Source organism: Callithrix jacchus, chromosome 7 (assembly GCF_049354715.1).
Source record: "Callithrix jacchus isolate 240 chromosome 7, calJac240_pri, whole genome shotgun sequence".
Classification (NCBI taxonomy): Eukaryota; Metazoa; Chordata; class Mammalia; order Primates; family Cebidae; genus Callithrix; species Callithrix jacchus.
Window position 1 is genome coordinate 144,040,555 of NC_133508.1, and position 20,098 is coordinate 144,060,652.

Below are 20,098 nucleotides of genomic sequence, written 5' to 3' on the forward strand. Positions count from 1 at the left end.
ATGCCTTGCTCATTATGGTTAACTCTAGTATTTGGAACAATGCTTTCTGCTCAAAAAACCTTTGCTGGATGAATGAATAAATAAAGGAATGAAACACCCCTGTTCATAGGTCACATACAAAGCCATTCTTTTAAGCACCTAAAAGTTTTGCTCTCTAAGGTAAGATTGACTGGAGTAATAATCAATTTTCCCCACAAAACCAAATACAAAATAAAAAACTTAACTAGTTAAAAGACCACTTTACATTGTTACCAAATGTGGAGAAGCTTTATGCAAAGCACTTTGTCCCCTACTCAGTGAAAAGTAAAGGACATTTTCATACATAATTATCATATACCTATTTTGGGTTTTAAGCAAGTATATTGCTATGGAGTATAAAATATTTAATGTACTCACTATTTGAGAATAAGAAACTGAAATGCAGTTATTATTTTCAAATTGTTAATGCTTTAGAACATTAACTCTTCATTTAAAGTATGTTTCTTAGATTAATACTACAAAAATTAGTTTACCCAAAGAGTATGACTGCAGGAGTAAAAGTTGTGATGGACTGAAGTCAAATACAGAGTAACACCAGGAAGACCAAGCCTGGAATTGCACATTTTGAGTCACTTGGCAGAGAGAAGATAGCTAATGGATGACAGACATAAAGGAACTGGACAGAGAGAGGATTACACAAAGGATAATCAAATAATGTAAAACACTGAGTTCATAAATGTTCATAAGACCTTCTGTGGCCAAACACTAGATATATATTGATTTCCTGATTATAGGGATAAGCTTCCACCATAGAGACAGAACAACTACCTTTAAGATATATGTGCAGGAACAAATCAGTGAGATCTAGTGAAATATAACTATGTTTTATTGTTTTTTTTCTAGATAGACGTATTCATTTTTTATTTTTAAAAAAACTAAACATGAGACACTAATTTGCCTGTTTCTATGTTGACAGCTTACGAGTATCTTTTGTGGAGGAAGAGTAGAGGCAAATATGGCTTAACCTCAGATATATTTAAGGTTATCTAAGAAGACTGTCTTAATGGAAGGAGTGCTTATGACTGAATTTCAATAAATTTATTTAATATTGACAAATATTCAGTGCACCCATTGCTATTTCCTTTTCTTCTCAATGCCGATTTGGTCTGATATAACTTCTTTCATTAACTTTCCTTGCCAGTGGATATAAAAAAGAGAAAAGAAGAAAAAAGGCAACAAAAAGTAGAGGCATAAGCAGTAGTATTTTGAGAAGCTGTAACACACGACTTGCCTCCCTGATCGCCTTTGTATTCCCAGCACCTGGAATACTTCTGACACAAAATAAGTTCACAGCAGATGGTTGTCGAATGAATAAAATTAATTATTTAATCTGAAAACAGTAACAAATTTTTTTTACCCTCTAACATATTTCAGAGAAATGCTTAGTGCTACAAGAAAGTAGAGTTTACTTTCTAAGGTAAGATTGACTAGAGTAAGAATCAATTTTCCCCACAAAACCAGGTACAAAAAATAAAAGAGTCAACTGGCCAAAAGACCACTTTACCGTGGTCACCCAGTGTTTAAGAACAGAAGCTTTTAATCTCCGGTACAAATTATGTCCTATGTGTTGGCCAAAACAACCTAAGGCTTAGCAGTATCCCTTTGCTGTATAGATGCAAGTCTGGATTAGATTCAAGCACCATCGAAGCCAAAGACACCCCAAGCCAGTGATGTGCTGTGGGCTGTTTGGAAATGTTGACCAGATAAAGCTCATGGCATGATTCTGAGTCCCAGGGACAGTTATTGTTCAGGTTTCAACTAATCAACATCTGATTATACACACTTCAACATCTGAAATATGCATACATTTGAGGCAAATACCAGGACTGTGTCTTCTTGCTTGTAAATCAAGCTTCAGTCTGGCAATAAGGTACCTATACCACAGCAGGCAGTTTTGCTGGTAAAGCAAGCTTCACTTTGAAGTTTAATTTTATAGTTTGGTCATCTAAAATGTTAAGTCAAACTCCATAACTACAAAATCTACATTCACTTGAACAATAGAAAGAACTTGAGGTCACCATAAATTTTTACAGATTGTGTTTCCATTTGGTGATTTCCTCTGAGTATAAAGTTTTGTGAGAATGAACATTACACTACGTTTATGTTTCACATTCGAGACATATTAATCTGTATTCAGAACAAAATTAAACTCGACTGACCTCTAAGATCTGTATATATATACATATATATATATTTTCAAATGATCATAAAATTATTCACATTTTTAAAATATTTTCACGTTTTAGACTTTTTCTCCTTTAGCAAATCTTCAACAGGAATATACATTTTCCAAGATTGTTATCATTTAACTACTTTGAAATATACATCATTCCTATTTGAATCATATGGATAGCATCTTTTATTAGAGTTCCTGCACATTTACTAGCCACTGTAAATTTATTAGCTTTGTTATATTAAGTGATACATCTTAATTCATAATATAAATTCTAACTTTTTAAGGTTGAAAGATTTAAAGAGCAAGAGATTGCCATGTCAATTGTAAGACAGAGCTAAAAGTTTAAAGAACACAGTTTTCATCTATTCCTTACAGGATAAAGACCAAATTAAAATACAGAATATTCACAGCCTCCATTTCTGAAAACTGTTTACCTCTTCCAATTTCAACTACTTCCTGGCCCCAAGGAAGCATGGCATATAAAACCTGGAAATGATTTTTCAAAAGGCAATATATAATGTGATTTTTGCTTTATAAAATTAAAGGCTACTGAATTTCTGCAGCTATTTTAACTTTTTCCATTATAACCTAAATATTATATGTACATAGCTGGAAAATCATACGCTCAGAATAAAAAGCACCAGTCTCCTTCAGCTCTACTCCCCAGATTTAACCACATTTAACAGTTTAATTTTAGGGCTATCAGTGATTATGTCTATATTTCTAATAACATGCTTTTTTCTTCAGTTATTTTGGTTTACACTTTTAGACATTGTTTGCTGGCTTCCTGCTCTGCACAATGAGAATTTAGATACTTTGCCAACTCCACTTTCTTTCATGTTTCCTCCTAATATGATTTCATGACTATTCACAGTTCGACCCTATAAAATTTGTAATTTCAAGTCTTAAATTTAAATATTCATTCTTTTTCAACAATAGGAAAATCTCTTACCACCATATTTTTAAAATATGAAGACAATTACACCCCATGGTTTTTTCCATTTCCTCTCCCAGTGTTTAATTCCCTAACAACGTGGACGTTACCTACGCTCCATGTTGTCACGGTTGGAAACATTTTGGCTTTTCTATAATCACAGAGCAGATGAGATGTCTGACAAGTCTTATGTAATTAGTTTATGGGCTGATTCTACCAGTTAGACATGAGTGTTTACATTATTGTAGCAATGTTAATATTGTTCTTTGGGAGCTAAGTGGTGGACTTAGACGCATTTTCTTCCCCTTTAAGTCCAATGTCATATTTGTTCCACTCAAAGGAGACTATTACTAGGTTAAATTCAGTGAATTATTTTGTATACATCAATAATTGCCTTTGCCATACCCAGTTTTTCTAGAGGATCTCATATAGTCTATCTGTGTATCAATTCCACTTATTTCTGAGACCTCCCTCTTGGAACTGTGTGTCCATTCTGGGCTGATTTTCTCAAGACCAACTGCAGAGTTGTCATTCTGGGACAGGAAACCACTATTTTCCTGTCTCGTGTCTTCCCGTGTCTTGAGGTACTCACTGCCATATATCCTCAAGTAACTTGTGAAGAAAATGTTCATTGTAGGTAAATTTTGGGGAAGTTCATATGTCAAAAAATATCTTCATTCTGTTTTTCTCTGATTTTCTTCCTAAGTGTAAATGCCCTAATCATTTTCCTCTCGCATCTAGTATTGGTGATGAGAAGCTCAATTCTAGGCTAATTCTATCTGTTTGCATAGACAAGTTCATATTCTCTCTCTAAAAATTTCCATTTCAGTTTACTATTCATCTTCTAACATTTCAGAGTAGTTATTTTTAAGTAGATCTTTTTTTCAGTAATTATTATGTATTCTTTTAATATTTAGGTTTCGTTACTGGGGAGATTTGCTGTATAATTTCCTTGATAATGTTCTCCCCTCGTTTTCTCTCTCCTCTCATCCTGGAAACCTTTCTCTCCGGATGTTAGAGCTTCTGGATAGATCCTAGATGCCTCCATATTTTTTCTCTTATTTTCATTTTTATCTTTTTTGCTTTATTTTTGGGCATAACTCTTTTTATCTTCCAATCTATTTTTTAATATAATTATATTTTTGTTTTCTAACTACAATGGTTCTTTTGTGTTTTCCTTTCACAGTGTACAGCATATATTATACAAATCTCGTAGAAGGTACTAGTATCTTGTCTATTCTCTGAGTTACTTCTTCTGTAAAAAACCCTGCTTTTTCTGCACATTTACATCAGTTATTCTTAAAAACTTTTTGAAAATATCTCCTTGGTTATACATACAGTTTTAAAGTTTTAAACAAAAATCTTCTTGGAAACTCTTGTTATTGAAGATAGGGCTTGACATGTTTCTACGGTGAGTGGGCAGGGAAACCACCAATGTTATTGTGTAGGAGCCTTTATTCTGGCCCTCCATTGTCTATGTCAATCATCCTAAGTGTTCTCAGGTCACTAATACAGAGTATTAGTGATCTGAGAGCTTATATATTCCAAATAGGCTTAATAGGTTTCATAGTTGGTTTTTCTTTGCCTTCTGGAGTCCTGCATCTACAGAAAAAGATGGAGTCAATTGCTCTTAAGGCATGATTTAAGTGGTGTACCTGTTTCCAGAGTCCTGCCTGACTCCTAGCATTCTTTCTCCTTATGTTTCTGAGTCCTCTCTTTCTCCTCTTCAAGGCAGATCATCTCCCTCCTCAGGTCTCACTTGCTCTGTATAGACACAGATGCATCTTACTCCATCTTCATCTTTAATGACCACTCTTCACCAACCCTGCCTTCTGGAAATTGGTTAAAACTTCTCCACCAATGGCTCTTGTACCTTTACTTTGCTTTTTTGCTTTTGGTTATTTCCCCTCATGGTTTACTCCTGTACTATTATTTTAATGAGATCATAGAAAATGAAAGGAGATAAAATCGTGTATCAGTCTATCATCTTAAGTCAGAATTACTTTCCCATGTTTAGAAAAATATATCACATGTTTTATGATGCTTTTTAGGGGAAAGAAATGCCCTTTTATTTGTTATACTCTACTTACACTTGAAATTTTTATGCTCATATCACCTGTTGATTAAAAAATATTTATATAGGACATTATTAAAAATATTACTTTACTTATTCTGCATGCAGAGAATATACTCGACTAGATCTGTTCAGAATATGATTAACATTTTCTATTTCAAATTGATACTAATTTACTCATATATCGCTTATGTGTTTATAGCAATTAGAGCTTACATATTCCAAATAGGCTTAATGCAAAGTCTTGCTATTCAATACAGATAATGCCATAAAGTCTTTTTCAGATTTGAGGATATCAGAAAGTAACTCGCTCCGTAGATATAACAATGCCATCACATTTGATTTCTTTTACAAAAGGGGAAAAATATATTCCATTCAGGTTTTATGAAATGCTAGAGATTACCAAATTTATAGTTATCACTGAACTAATAGTGCAAGACATAATGTTACCATTCATCATCTTCCTAATTGAAAAGCTTAGTATTCTGCGAGTTATAAATTGTTCTTATAAGAAGCATATATTGAGAAAACTGAGGCAAAATAAGCTCCAAGTTAGAATTAGTTTGTCTTTGAATTTGCTTTGGGTATGTTCGTTTCCTTCCAAACAAACACAAACCAACAGGAATTAATAGAAATTTATCCTCTGTCATTTATCAAGGGGCAGAGGAGGAAAGAAGATACGTAGAGCAAATAGGACCCAAAAAAGTTTTAAGAAAATAAAGAAATAGAAGAAGATAACATGGTATAAATGGACGAGAAAGAAGATTTTGTTTAGACCAGAGCCCAACATTTATAAGCAGCCATATTGTCTTTTGCAATGTGTATAATAAATCACTTTTAAATTTTGCTGTTTAAAATCTCATAAAACTATATATTAGGTGCTATGCTTAACTACCTGTGTGCAGTATACCCATGTAACAAACCTGCACATGCACCCCTCTATCTAAAATAAAACTTGAATTTAAAATAAAAAGAAAGATAAGCACCCAAACTAATATAATCCAGATAAAGGGACAAAAACAATATTTTTAAATGTAGTTAAAACTTTATGGTAGGTCGGGCGCGGTGGCTCAAGCCTGTAATCCCAGCACTTTGGGAGGCCAAGGCGGGTGGATCACGAGGTCAACAGATCGAGACCATCCTGGTCAACATGGTGAAACCCCGTCTCTACTAAAAATTACATAAAATTAGCTGGGCACGGTGGCACGTGCCTGTAATCCCAGCTACTCGGGAGGCTGAGGCAGGAGAAATGCCTGAACCCAGGAGGCGGAGGTTGCCGTGAGCCGAGATCGCGCCATTGCACTCCAGCCTGGGTAACAAGAGCGAAACTCTGTCTCAAAAAAAAAAAAAAAAAAAATTTATGGTAATCTTCCTTAAAATATCACAAAAATGCCTAGCTTTCTGTTTGGTTTTGCTTTTGGCATTTATGAAGTCCAAGTTATTTCTAAGATCTTATTTGCATGTGGGCTGATAAAAATATTACATCTTTTGTCATGAAAGTCATTAATTTTTTGTCATGTGTTACATCTCTTCATCTTTCATCTGCATGTGACTTTGGGGTCTGAGGGTCTGAGTTTTTGGGACTTTTTTCTTTGTGTGTTCATATCTACCCTATCAGACCTGTTATCTATGTAAGGCATTTACCTTTCAAAACTCTACCTCTTTCTGATAGACTGTGACTGATTTTTTTATTTTTATTTATTTATTTGTTTGTTTATTTATTTATTGAGACAGAATCTTGCTCTGTTGCCCAGGCTGGAGTGCAATGGTGCAATCTCAGCTCACTGCAACCCCCGCCCCCAGGTTCAAGTGGTTTTCCTGCCTGTTTCCCAAGTAGCTGTAACTATAGGCTCATGCTACCACACCCAGCTAATTTTTGTATTTTTAGTAGAGACAAGGTTCCACTATGTTGGCCAGTATGGTTTTGATCTCTTAACCTCATGATCCACCCACCTCAGCCTCCCAAAGTGCTGGAATTACAGGTGTGAGCCACTGTGACTGGCGGAATTTTTTACTGATAGCCTATTAAGATGTTTTTGGAGGCTGCTTCTTGGCCAATAGAGATTGAAAATCAGTTGGAACTGTATTTTCTGGCTTGTATAAGTTATCCATAGTCACACAGCATGGGGACAGGGAAGGGCAGGAGTTTCTGGCCATCAGGTAAACTGGTCTGTGGGCAATTCGCTTCATTTGCCTGACTTCTTACTTAAGAGAAGCAGCCCTGAACTGGTGTAACAATAATGTTGTTCCTCATTTATTTCTTTTCAGAGTATACAAATCATTTCCCACTTTACAAATTTTTATTCAAAATTTGGAGCATTGAAAAAACAACTCCTGATGGTTCAAAGTTTGGTTAAAGGCCCAGGACTTTGAACGATGAATAATCATTCATTCAGAAATGTTACGTTAATCCCATGGATTGACTTAGCTTTATGATCCCCTTCTTTGCTCTTAGTGTGAGTATGTGTATTAGAATCATTACCTGTGTTCACTTAACATGTTTGTGTTTCTCTAATTTTAGCTTGTGGTAAACTGATGAAAATCACAGGCCCAATTACGGTCAAGACATCTGGAACCCGATTTGGCGCTTGGATGACAGATCCTTTAGCATCTGAAAAAAACAACAGAGTATGTTTCTCCCACAAACACCTTTGCTTAGAATTAAGTTCTGTTTAGCCTTTGTCTCTTCTGGACTATTCATTTTCTTCAGGGCTATTTGTTTGTACTTGAAAACTGTTATATAATTTGCGAATATTTTCTGTTTTATAATATTAACATATTTAAAGAAGAATGGCAAATCTATCTTAGTAAAATGTTCCATCCTTCAATTCATCATTTAGTGAATCTATTTTTTATTAATTTTAGTCATGTTTTATGCTTGAAAGGGCTAATTACAACCATACAAATTTCCCTCTATACTCTTTCTAAAATATGTTCTTTAGTATGAAAAAACAATAGCACTAAATAAGTGGAGAAACTCAAGGGCAAAACAAATTTGCTAAATAAGCTTAAATATCCCTGGAGTCTAGAGGTAATATTAAAAGATATAGCACTGAGACTTTTGGGGGTATTTTCATAAGTTGGCAATGCCTGTATTATGTAAATCAATATACTAAAAACTTGCAATAGTTCTATTTATGTCCTATTTCAGAACTCAGTATAAATTAAGATTCTCAAGGGTTCCATCGAAATGAGGTTAGTTATTAAGTTAGTAAAATGGTTTCATTAAAATGCAGTTGCACTTACAAGCTAGCCCAATAAACAAGTGTTTCTAGAAGATTCTATGGTGCTTATTTCAATTGAATATGCAAAATTAGACTATACCCTTTTTTCAGAGCAAGAGATAGAATAAATGTAATTTGCCAAGGTTATATTTGTTGTAGTTTTCACTGATTGCATTGATTTATCAAGCATTGTAATTTGCATTGACATATGTTTGATTCACTCAGTGATATGCACCAAATGGTCAGGAATTTAAGAAACAGAGAAAGAAAAAGCAAAAGGCAAACTAATGTCAAGACAGTGAATTCAGTTATGTCTTTTCCACATCAATAGACCATAGCAATATTTTTATAAAACCTGAAATACGCACATTGCAGCAGGTCAGCAATAAGACAATGTGACGTCCAGAGTCTGAGAATTATAATATTAGTATGTGCTGACTCTCACTGTCTTTCTTTTGGAATTATCAGAAAAGTACAGAATTTAGTCACTCCATTTATTTTTTTCCTTCTTCTCAGGTCTGGTACATGGACAGTTATACTAACAATAAAATTGTTCGTGAATACAAATCAATTGCAGACTTTGTCAGTGGGGCTGAATCAAGGACATACAACCTTCCTTTCAAGTGGGCAGGAACTAACCATGTTGTCTACAATGGCTCACTCTATTTTAACAAGTATCAGAGTAATATCATCATCAAATACAGCTTTGATATGGGGAGAGTGCTTGCCCAACGAAGCCTGGAGTATGCTGGTTTTCATAATGTTTACCCCTACACCTGGGGTGGATTCTCTGACATCGACCTAATGGCTGATGAAATCGGGCTGTGGGCTGTGTATGCAACTAACCAGAATGCAGGCAATATTGTCATCAGCCAACTTAACCAAGATACCTTGGAGGTGACGAAGAGCTGGAGCACTGGCTACCCCAAGAGAAGTGCAGGGGAATCTTTCATGATCTGTGGGACCCTGTATGTCACCAACTCCCACTTAACTGGAGCCAAGGTGTATTATTCCTATTCCACCAAAACCTCCACATATGAGTACACAGACATTCCCTTCCATAACCAATACTTTCACATATCCATGCTTGACTACAATGCAAGAGATCGAGCTCTTTATGCCTGGAACAACGGCCACCAGGTCCTGTTCAATGTCACCCTTTTCCATATCATCAAGACAGAGGATGACACATAGGCAAATGTTTTCATTGATCTAAACAGTGTAATTTGTGATAAACTCTATAGGACCCCTTCTGTTTTTTTCTTTATTACTATTTTTCATCGTTTCTCCAAAGCAAAGCATTTTTTATTGTAAAGTTGGTGTTTCAAAAAATAGCTGAGCTTGTCTAACTTACCATGTTGGAAACACATCTTAACTTCTACATTTGCAAGGCCTATCATGTCCTTGTCATATAAAGCACTAAAAAAAGAGTTTAAGTGGCTAAAGTCATAGTTTTGCAAGAGATTAATGATCTGCCTTATATTAGAGTCAGAGACTAATGGCGGCTTAAATGCATGAATGTCTTTTTTTTTAACTGTCATTTTTTTCTGTCTTTTGCTCCACATCAGGAAATATTTTGGTAGGAATTAGAAGAACAAAAAGCACTTTTACCCCATACATTTCTTTAAAAAAAAAGTAAGGATTTCATTTATATCGAAAAATACCATTAATCATTTTGCTGTTAACACAATTCTCTGATGCGGTGCTGTACAGTCATTTTTAAATCTCTTGCTAACAATTTATTGGCAGTATGTATTTCTACCATTGTAACCACCATTGTGCTATTGTATCTCTTCACTTCTGTGAAAGTAATATTTTTTATAAAATACACTGAAATTTAATCTCAGTAAATGAGTCCATTTTCAAGTGTGGTCAAGAAGAATTTTCTTGGCTTACCCCTTTACATAAGCATTATGACCTAAAATGAAAACCAAACCAGATACCTTACATAGTGTCTTTATTTTACTCCAAGTTTATTGTGCCACTGACCCTGAAGGCAAAACCTAATTTCATACACCTGAGTTACTCTGTTTACTCCGCTGATTGCAACACATACAGTTTCTTGAACAAGATGCAGCTGGATTCTAATTATTGGATTTGAGTTGACTCTACTCATTTATTATATGCACTAAACAAATTTTGTTCTTCATAGTTAAATGTACAAGTATTTAATTTATATTTTACATACAACTTGCAATAATGAAATTCCTTGTATTAGAACCCTGAAAAGTACATAAGCACATTTGAAAACTAAGAAAAGAAAATTTCTGTAACGTCCTCTAGATTTATATTATGAGCCCTGAGGAGTTATTGGCAAGATCTGTGCAAAAGAAAGTGATGGGGAGATCTGGGAGCTGTCTTTGTGATTTCAAAACTGTAAATAATCAATTCAGAAAACAAAATGGAAAAGCAACCCTTTGCTACCTTGATTCACTGTATGAGGAAAAATAATGTAACCCAAAGAGAGGAGCTTTACTAATACTGATGTTAATAACTCTATAAACATGTGGAAACTAACATGGAAACTTAACAATTTAAAAAGTATATTCTATAATAAATAATATAACAAATTATTTTAAATTATTAGTTTCACACATAAATACTACCACCATTTTCTTTGAAAGATAAGGATGTAATAATTTCGATAAAGTGTCATGTAAAGAAATCCTAATATTTAAATGTAATTTATTTCAAATATTACCAGTAAAGCATCATCCTCAAACATCTCACTGTCAAAATTGTAGAATTAAATAACCCAATCTTGCAACTGTAAAGGTTTAACAAAGGTTTTTTGTTTTTGTTTTTTGCCTACAAGAACTTAGCATGATTTAATGACTATTCTGGGTCCTTTTGCAATATTTTATTCTTCTTTTTTTATAAGTTTACATAAGCGCTAGTTTGCTATCGGGAGTTGGAAAATTTAGGAGATTCACTTGTCACTGTACACACACCACAAAAATAATCAGTCCATATATTGGACCAAAAATAATCAGTTCCATATATTGAGTTTGTATGAGGAAAAAAAAGTCACTTTAATTTTCAAAATGAATGAATTTTTGAGTAGACAGCCCCCAACAGATATCTGTATCTTCATTATTTGGTTTTTTAAAATGATGTTATATGGCACCACGTACATTCAAAATTTGGATGATCACAGCTTATTCATGAGGTATGAAGCTTGCAAAGCACTTTATTGTTTTCTAAGTGAGATTTTATCACCATTTCCAATTTATAGTGTATGTGCTTCTAGAGCAAGCACAGATTTTACTGTTGTCACCAGAAGTGGGGTAACATAAGTTTAAAAATGTGATAATCATTGAATATTTACAGAAAGCATTTTTCTTAATAAATTATTATCAGTTTTGTGCCTGAAATAAATGAGAACTTACTCTATTCAGTGTTTTTTTAATCTCCAACAAATAAATCTTCTGAGGAAAATAATAAGTATTTTTAAACCACACACATAATCAAAGCATTGGAGAAATCCAAGCTCAGAAAGTCTTAATCCTGACTAAACTATGTAACTGATATTTTCTGAATTAACCAGATCATTAACAAGCTTTCATATCACTCAAATAATAATATGTTCATGGTCTGATTGTGTTTTTGTGTTATTTGTGGCGCTTGAATCACAATGCTTATTACTTGCACCTGAACTTATATCTACAACTTCAGAAAATGGTAGCATTTCACTATGTTTCCAATATGTAGAGATAAAAGAAAAAATAACAGCAGATATGTTATATAAATAGAATTATGATTATTTAAGGTTCATCACAAACTCAGAATCTCTGATTCCTGTCTCCATACACGTGGAGTCATTTCATCTTTGTAGTCATAGTATTCTCTCTGATGAAATCTTACCTTCAGAAAATAAAGCTAATTTCTTATTGTTTCTTATTCTTAATAAGAAACAAGTTTTTGTATCTTAAAATCATTACCAAATTTAGATGCACGAATTTTTCAACCAGCAAAATTATTTTTAAAATGTAACTATATATAAAATTATGCTTATGTTCCTTTCAAACTAAAACCAATTATTTCCCTATTAAGGTAAGTTTTACATGTAATAGTCCTATAATGTTATTCTTCTTAAAGAATACTTTACACAAAAAAATTTAAAACTTATCTGATCACTTCAGCCATTACAGAGTATATAAAAGCCTAGCTTTATAGAAATACAATACTTCGGAAAACAGAATAAAAAATGTCATCTTGTTGACTTGATGGAGTAGTTATATTTTTTATTGTACTCTGTGTGATAAAGTTCCCATGACATGATCAAAGGATGGATACTCATCTGAAGACACAGCAAGAAGGAATCATCTATGAAGCTGAAAAAGGTCCCTTGGCAGACATAGAAATTACTGGCACCTTGAGCTGGTACTTCTCAGCCCCTAGAACTGCAAAATACATTTCTGTTGTTTATAAGCTAAAAAAAAAATGGACATACAGAGACAAAGTGTATTTTAGTTTCTCCATCATCAGATGATAAGTAGAGTGTTCTGAGCTACTACGAAATAGTCTACCCAGTGCTCTAGGCAGGAAGCATGAATCATATGTGGATGCTATGGGATGAAACAAACCCTTCATTACTTAATGCTTATAGCATTAAACAGTTGTTTCTAAAAAGGCCAGGAGTCATAAGTATCATTCAGTTCAGCAAGGAGTATACATATTGAAATCAGGATTATAGAATCATTTCTCATTCTAAAAGTTAACTAAACTTAGCATAAAACTATTAGCTAACAATTTGTCATCATTAGTGGCTTCAGAGAAAGTCTGGGACTTGATGAAATCTGTTCTTTTGAATTGTTGGATTTATACTAGAAAATAAAATAATCACAGCATTAACTTATGGAAGAAAAACGACATCATGAACATTTCTTTCCTTATCTTTCTAAGAAATGATGAATGTGAATCTTGAAAATCTATTGAATAAAGAATAGAAAGCTATTTGCTCTACTGTTTGGCCAATCAGGAAAAAATGCTTCCCCCCTCTGATTTTACCAGGCTGATTTATCTGACTTACATCTTAAAATTATGTTATGCAGTTTTTCTCTTTTGGTTGATCTATTCCATCAGGTTTAGTGGAATTTTAATCCTGTTTGGAGTCTGCCTTGCCGCCACATGTCAAACTGGTTGGCATAAAAATTACTTCCTTTGAAGCTCAGTTTATCAAGTGCCAAATAGGTTTTACAGCTATAAATTATTATTAAACATGACTTAAAAGTGACATATAAGAAAGGAACAAAGTTGCACCTTGGTAAGAGGATACAATAACTTTTATATTTTATATCTATGACAATATTAAAATATAATGTAAACATATGCATTCCTAGTTAAAGATATGAAGTGATATGGTGAACATGGAAAAGTTCTCAAGAATATTTCAGTGCCCTGAAAAGTTTGCTATTAAAACACACATAATATATGCTGTTCAGTTTCATGTTTCATCCCTATCAAAGTTATATTATGCCTGAAAGAGCTTGCAGCTGTTTTTTATAAATGATGAAAATAGTGCCATAAGATATATTCCCTACCACAATTCAGACTTGGAAACATTGCATATAAATGGGTGTTTTAAGAAAATTAATATTTTGTGACAAAAAAAATTTTAATGGAGCAAGAAATGAGCTGAATAAAAGAAACACTGACCATTTAAATATGTTATGGAAGCTTATCATGCTGCAGTGATGCATTTCCAGCCAGCTGTTTGTCATTATTATCGTTGACTTAACATGAATTCATATATATTGCCAGTGGGTAGTTAGCCAACTTTACAATGAGATACTACTGCATTATGTATTCCCAGACAGCATTCTAAATGGTAGGGATATAGCTGTCAACAGACAAATAAGGTGTTCATGTGCTTACATTGGGAACAGGCTGCAACAACAACAACAAAAATCAATAAAAAATAAGTTCTAGTTTTATTAATTGCTGCGAAAAAATTAAAAATCTGTATGATAAAGAATGACTGGGTGTTGCTAGGGGTATGGTGAGATAAGAGACAATATAGAGGTAATGTCAAGGGAGATCTTTAGAAGAAACCTGCCATGGTAAATTCATTCAAAGAATGAAACATCATCACCTGATCCATGTAAAATAATTTGTCCTCTTTATTTCTGTTCTTAGAAATCCATGGACCAAATAATCCTAATATTTCTTAGTTACGGAAGTTTTTTCTTTAACTTGAAGTCCAAAAATGCCCTTTTGGAAATAGCTGAACCCTCTGAAAATATATGCTAAATTTAATGTACATATTTGGTTGTACATTCTTCCTGGTAGAGGATTTCCAGTTTTCATCAGATTTCCAAAGAAATCCACATCCCAGAATACCACTACTATGTCAATTTAATCTAATTTAATCCCAAATTTATTAAATATCCTCATAACAAGCACTGAATGGCTGTCACCTTTCTTGGAATCCTCAAGAATTTCAGCTTGATTCAGAAAGAAATCAACATCCTAGTATCAGTAATTTTTGGCGTTTTGTTTTCATAAGAATTCAAGACAAAATTGCTCCTTGTAAAACCTCTCAAGAGATTATATATATATGACTGAATCCAGTTATTTTTCTGTGCTACAGCCTTTCAGGCACGTTCTTGCTAGATTCGGTGACGCAAGAATCTCTATTATGAGGCCTGTCCTACATCTATTTGAGCCTAGAGAACATTGTCTTACAATGCTAATGCAGCCTTTTGGCAGGACCATTAGACTCAATGGAATTGAGCAGATGCAATGTGTTCTATCAAATTTAACTGCACACTCCTCTTCTGAAATTAGCTACTGCAGCAACATATAAACAGCAAACAGAAAGCTTTTAACACTTGTCAAGGTTTAGAGACTATGGTAGTTGATGTGCACATAATCTACAGCTTCAGAATTTTTTTAAATGTTCTTATTAAAAAAAAACTAGTCACACACCTATAAAATCATGCTGATTACAGAATTGAGGCTGTTTCCATCAGTGATGTTTACTTGGACTTTTTCTCACAAAGGACTTGAGAAGACTTACCTGTTAGCTTCTATTTCAATGTGAACAAAAATAATAAAAATATTTTCATTCTCTCTCTAGTATCATTATTAAACTTCATTAGAAACTACTCTTGGAATATGAAGTATGCATAGAAAAAGAAGTTGAACAGTTTCTTACATTATCAGATTTTTATGAAAAGATAAAATCTAACTATGTAAATCAATACCTGTTCGAAGTATTTTGTTCTCAGCAAGTATCTTCTAGCTTTTTCTGTTCACTCAGTGATTTCAGCTCTCATTCAATCAATTTCCCGATCTCCATCTTTATACTCAGAATTTGGTGCCCTGTTTGGAAATGATTCTTTTGTTTACTGACCTTTTTTCCTTTTTCTGTATAATCAGTTTAACTTTTTGCTTTGGCCAAGCAGTACTGCTATCAACCATAGCTTTATGAAATAATCCCTGACCAAGTAAGCCATTATTTTCCAAATCAGATGAATGAGTGAGGTATATACCCTCCCTCATAATTCACCCTCTTTCAAGGTTAACCTCAAACTCTCTTTCATTAAATTTTTATTCATCTTTCAGAATTTACTTAAAGTATAATCTTATTTCATAGAAAATCATCATTATTTTGTTTCTCTTTGTACTGATTTTGTATTATCAAATTATCATACCACATTGCAATGATTTGTTTCCTTCACGTTAGTGTAGACTCCTCAAGAGTGGGGTCAATGGAATCTTCTCCTTACATCCCTGTCCCTTGCAAAGTGTGTGACAGACTAATACCAAAATAAGTGTTAATAACCAAAGAATTACAAGACTAAGTGTCAAGTAACCTCTTTACCATATATAAAAACACTAAAATATTTGTTCCATTCTGGAACAAGGTAAATTAACTTCTCCAAATTCATTTTATTGGAAATAAATGTCTATATCTTATTAAGGTAAAATTCTAAATATAAGAAGTATCAAGATGGTAAAATGAAGCTTAATTTGCTCTATTAGGTGAGCGGGCCCCTTCCTGATGCAGTACATTTTACTCCAGGGAAAATAAGCTTAAAAGGGCCATTATGGTTATTTTTTATATTTTTGTCATTACTACCTGCTTTAAAAATTAAAAAATCATTTGAACTTTCACCCCCTTAACATTTGATTCCTGATTTTCCCCCTTTTCTCCTGTAAGTAAAAACTGTTTTTTAGAAATAAAATTTGACTTTGGCAGAAAAGAGAGGGTTTTATAAAAGGGACATGTGCTACCAGTCCAGAGAAGGTTGAAGGAATTACCCCCTCCTTCCTTAGCCCATGTTTTCAAGGGATACACCAACAAGAAACCTGATGTTCATTAGTCAGTACACTTTCTGAGAAAATGCACCTGGTAATAACCTTTAAGTAACATCAGTGAAGAACAATTCTTTATATAGTATAAGCAAGTCTTCCAGAAGGCAGGATATTTATTCTAAAGTTAAGTATAATGATACGTCTTTGAGCAGTTTTTGTTTTCTGTAAATGAAAATATTTAGCATAGTTTTCAAAAGCTGCCCTTTAGAGCTTGAGGTTTTCCTCAGAGTCTACCATAAAGGGCTAGATGAATCAATGGCAAAGTCTTTCATCACCTCCAATAAAGACAGCCTTACTTTTATCTACTTTTAAAAATGTTTCTATGTTGTTTTTTTTTTTTTTTTTTTTTGGTCAGAAAACATTTTGTTGTTTGAAAACATAATATAAAAAAACCACTTAACCAGATGGTCGCCAAGGTTTCTTTCTGCTCTAACCTTTGACTAATCTGTGATTCTAAAAATTCAATAAAGACTGCATGAACTGGGACTCATGCTTCTACAGCTCAGATTGGAAAGGAAAATACCAAAAGGAAAGGAAAGATAAAATGAAAGTTTACTAATTCAGTTTCCAAAAGTTTTTAAGTAGTTTCTGAAGAGTTACCCTATGTTATGTTAAAACTAAGACAAACATTTTGCATTGCTATTATTTGACTAAATCTCCTTCCTAACGAGGAATATTCTCTTTCATACTTCAGTTCAAAATCTATGGTTCTTTCATTACACTACTTTTAAGAACTCCTCCTCTCACTTGCTTCAACTATTAATTAATGACTTCCAATTACATCTCACATCCGCAAATTTAGCATTTCTATCTATCACAACGATACCTGTATGCAAATGTTCAGAGAATGTAAAGGTAATAGTCCCATAAATGAGCTACTCTCTCCCACACTATCTTCCTAGGGGATATACAGTCTAATCTCTTTAAAACAGTATACACAACTCTTCATCATCCTCAACAAATAAGAATTTAGGTTTTACTCCTCATCATTTTTCCCTGCTAGCACTTCTACCTGTAACTGTTCATCATATCTTTCTTAATTTGCTACTTCTTGCCTCTGTTCCAGAGATTAGCCTAGATTTTTGTTCTTTTAGGAAGCTTTCCTAAATATTCCCCTAGCTGTGTGATTTGCTTCTTTTGTGTGCTGTCATATTACCTTTTACTTACCTCTGTCACAGCAATTGTACTACAAATAAATAATCTATTTGCTAATCTACCTCCCACCCTAGACTACGAATCTCCTGGAGTCAAGAACAACATTTATACTAACATAATGATTGCTGGTAAGTAGGTTCTATATGTTGTTAGCTTGACCAACTAAACCATTACATTTGATCAATAATATTGCTATTCATCTAAACGTATTTTACTCTCATCACATTCATTCCCTGTGTCCAAACTCTTACTAACATAGGCAAGTCTGTTATTTCTTCTTCCAAAAGACTTCCTCTTCAGTCTTACTGACTCACATCAGTGTTACGAGTGATACAAGGTCTGGCCATTTTCTATCTGGAAAATGTACTACACCATGCTGCTGGCAGATATCTCTTTCTACTCTCCTCACACAAAATGTAACCAGCATTCACCCATCAGTTTCATCTCTATAAAACATTGATAACACACCTCTGCTCATTAATGAACCATAGCTTTCTGTTTCCCTTTACATCAATTTCAAGCTGTACTGGCAGACTCTGCCGGACGTTTAGAACTTTGTTTTCATTATTCTCCAACGTACTCATCCAGTCATTCAGTCCCCATCCTTGTCCCCCAATGCATAATATAGACTTCTTTCCTCTAAGCTCATCTAGTGTCCACATTCTGAATGTGTTCTTTCCTCTCTTGTTGAAATCTTCACTTATGCTTCTTGGGCCAATGCAAAGCCTACTTAGGCCAAATAATTCTGCATGTAGCATCAACATTCAAAAGAAGGTAAAACAAGAGTCACGCAAATTTGCAAGAAAATATGTTTTTTGGTTTCTACAGGAGTATACAGCGATATTGGTGAAATGACTTTCAGGAAAGAGCAAGTTCATGTATTTATTATACAAACAGACATAAAACCTTGCCCTTGACATTATAGTGCAATTAATTACTTTCCCAAATATATGTGAGCTGTTTGTCAGACCAATTTTTGTCAGAAGCTGACTAATGGCACTATAAAATCTGCTCAAATAAACCCTGCTTTTGAACCAAATTTCACCACAGCAACTCACATTGGGCGCATTACTCTGGAGGAAAGATTCCATTTCTAGTGGTTCTAAGAAATTGAAGCAAAGCCTCCTCTAATGAATCTCCAAAGGAAATTGGAATATTTATCATTATATAGATATGTCTGGACCACACTGAAATTTCTCCTTCAGGCTTCATCCTCTCTGGGGCTTTGTTTAGGCTGATTTTGAAGCTTCTTAGGTACAGTGAAAGCTTCTTGACACCTCAATGTTTGAGTTCCACCAAAACCAGGGAGATCTCCAAAATCAGTTCAGATTGTTAATAATAAAGGAAGGATAAAGGCAATCTAAGAAGATAAAGTCAAGCTTTTAGTAAGAATGAAAACAAGAAGTTTAAGTTATATACAAGTTGATTCTGAGGTGCAACAGTTCATTCCTTCATTCTGTAACTGTCTATGGTGTGTTCACAAAATATCAAGTGTATTCTACTAAATAAACTAGATGTTGGAAACTGTAGACACAGAAACTAAAGCCAGATATATGGGCTTCTTTTATGAACTTTGCAGTCCACAGTGTTTCATTAGGTTCGTCCTGAATTTCATAAGAGCGGGAGAAATTTCATAAGAGCCACTGATTACTGAGGAGAACATCTCTGTTTCTCACTGTGTGCTCTGTAGTCTTATTTTCTCTATCAGTCACTTTGTTAAATGCTACAAGACTCAGATTCGTAATTTTTGAATCTGCTTATTTTCTCTAAGTTTCATACACTTCCAAACAGCAACTGAATTCCATTATGACAGAGACTACTGCTATGTTACTCATGTTTTTAGTGGCAGTGCCTAGATTAGTGCCTAGAATATAAAGATTTCCCAATGAATGTTAAATAAATGAATCAACAAATGAAAGAATAAAGCAATCAATTGTTTAAGAAGACATTATCTCAAAGTCAGAATTCCAGTATGTATATCTCAACATCTGATACTGTTTAGTTATTTATTTCTCTGTTCGTTTTTAAATTGCTTTGAATTTTTTGTGTTCATGTACGTAATAGGATTAAATACAGGTTTGCTTAAACATAATTATTAGGTAGCAAGTTAAAAGAAATCTCAAATCTGGAGTCTTCAAGAACACCAGCCAAATGCCTCAGTTATTTTTTACCGG

At 33.7% G+C, this 20,098-nt stretch overlaps 1 protein-coding gene across 3 annotated transcripts in view; it reads left to right on the forward strand.

Moving 5' to 3' along the window:
- Positions 1–12,674, forward strand: part of OLFM3 (olfactomedin 3) — a 205,267-nt gene extending 192,593 nt beyond the window's left edge. For all 3 annotated transcript variants that reach the window (XM_017974979.4, XM_035252272.3, XM_035252271.3), the window contains 2 exons: positions 7,745–7,851; positions 8,964–12,674. In XM_017974979.4, the coding sequence (XP_017830468.1) occupies positions 7,745–7,851; positions 8,964–9,641 (785 nt within the window). In that variant the 3' untranslated portion in view covers positions 9,642–12,674. The remainder of the gene's footprint in view (positions 1–7,744; positions 7,852–8,963) is intronic.
- The last annotated feature ends 7,424 nt before the right edge of the window (positions 12,675–20,098 follow it).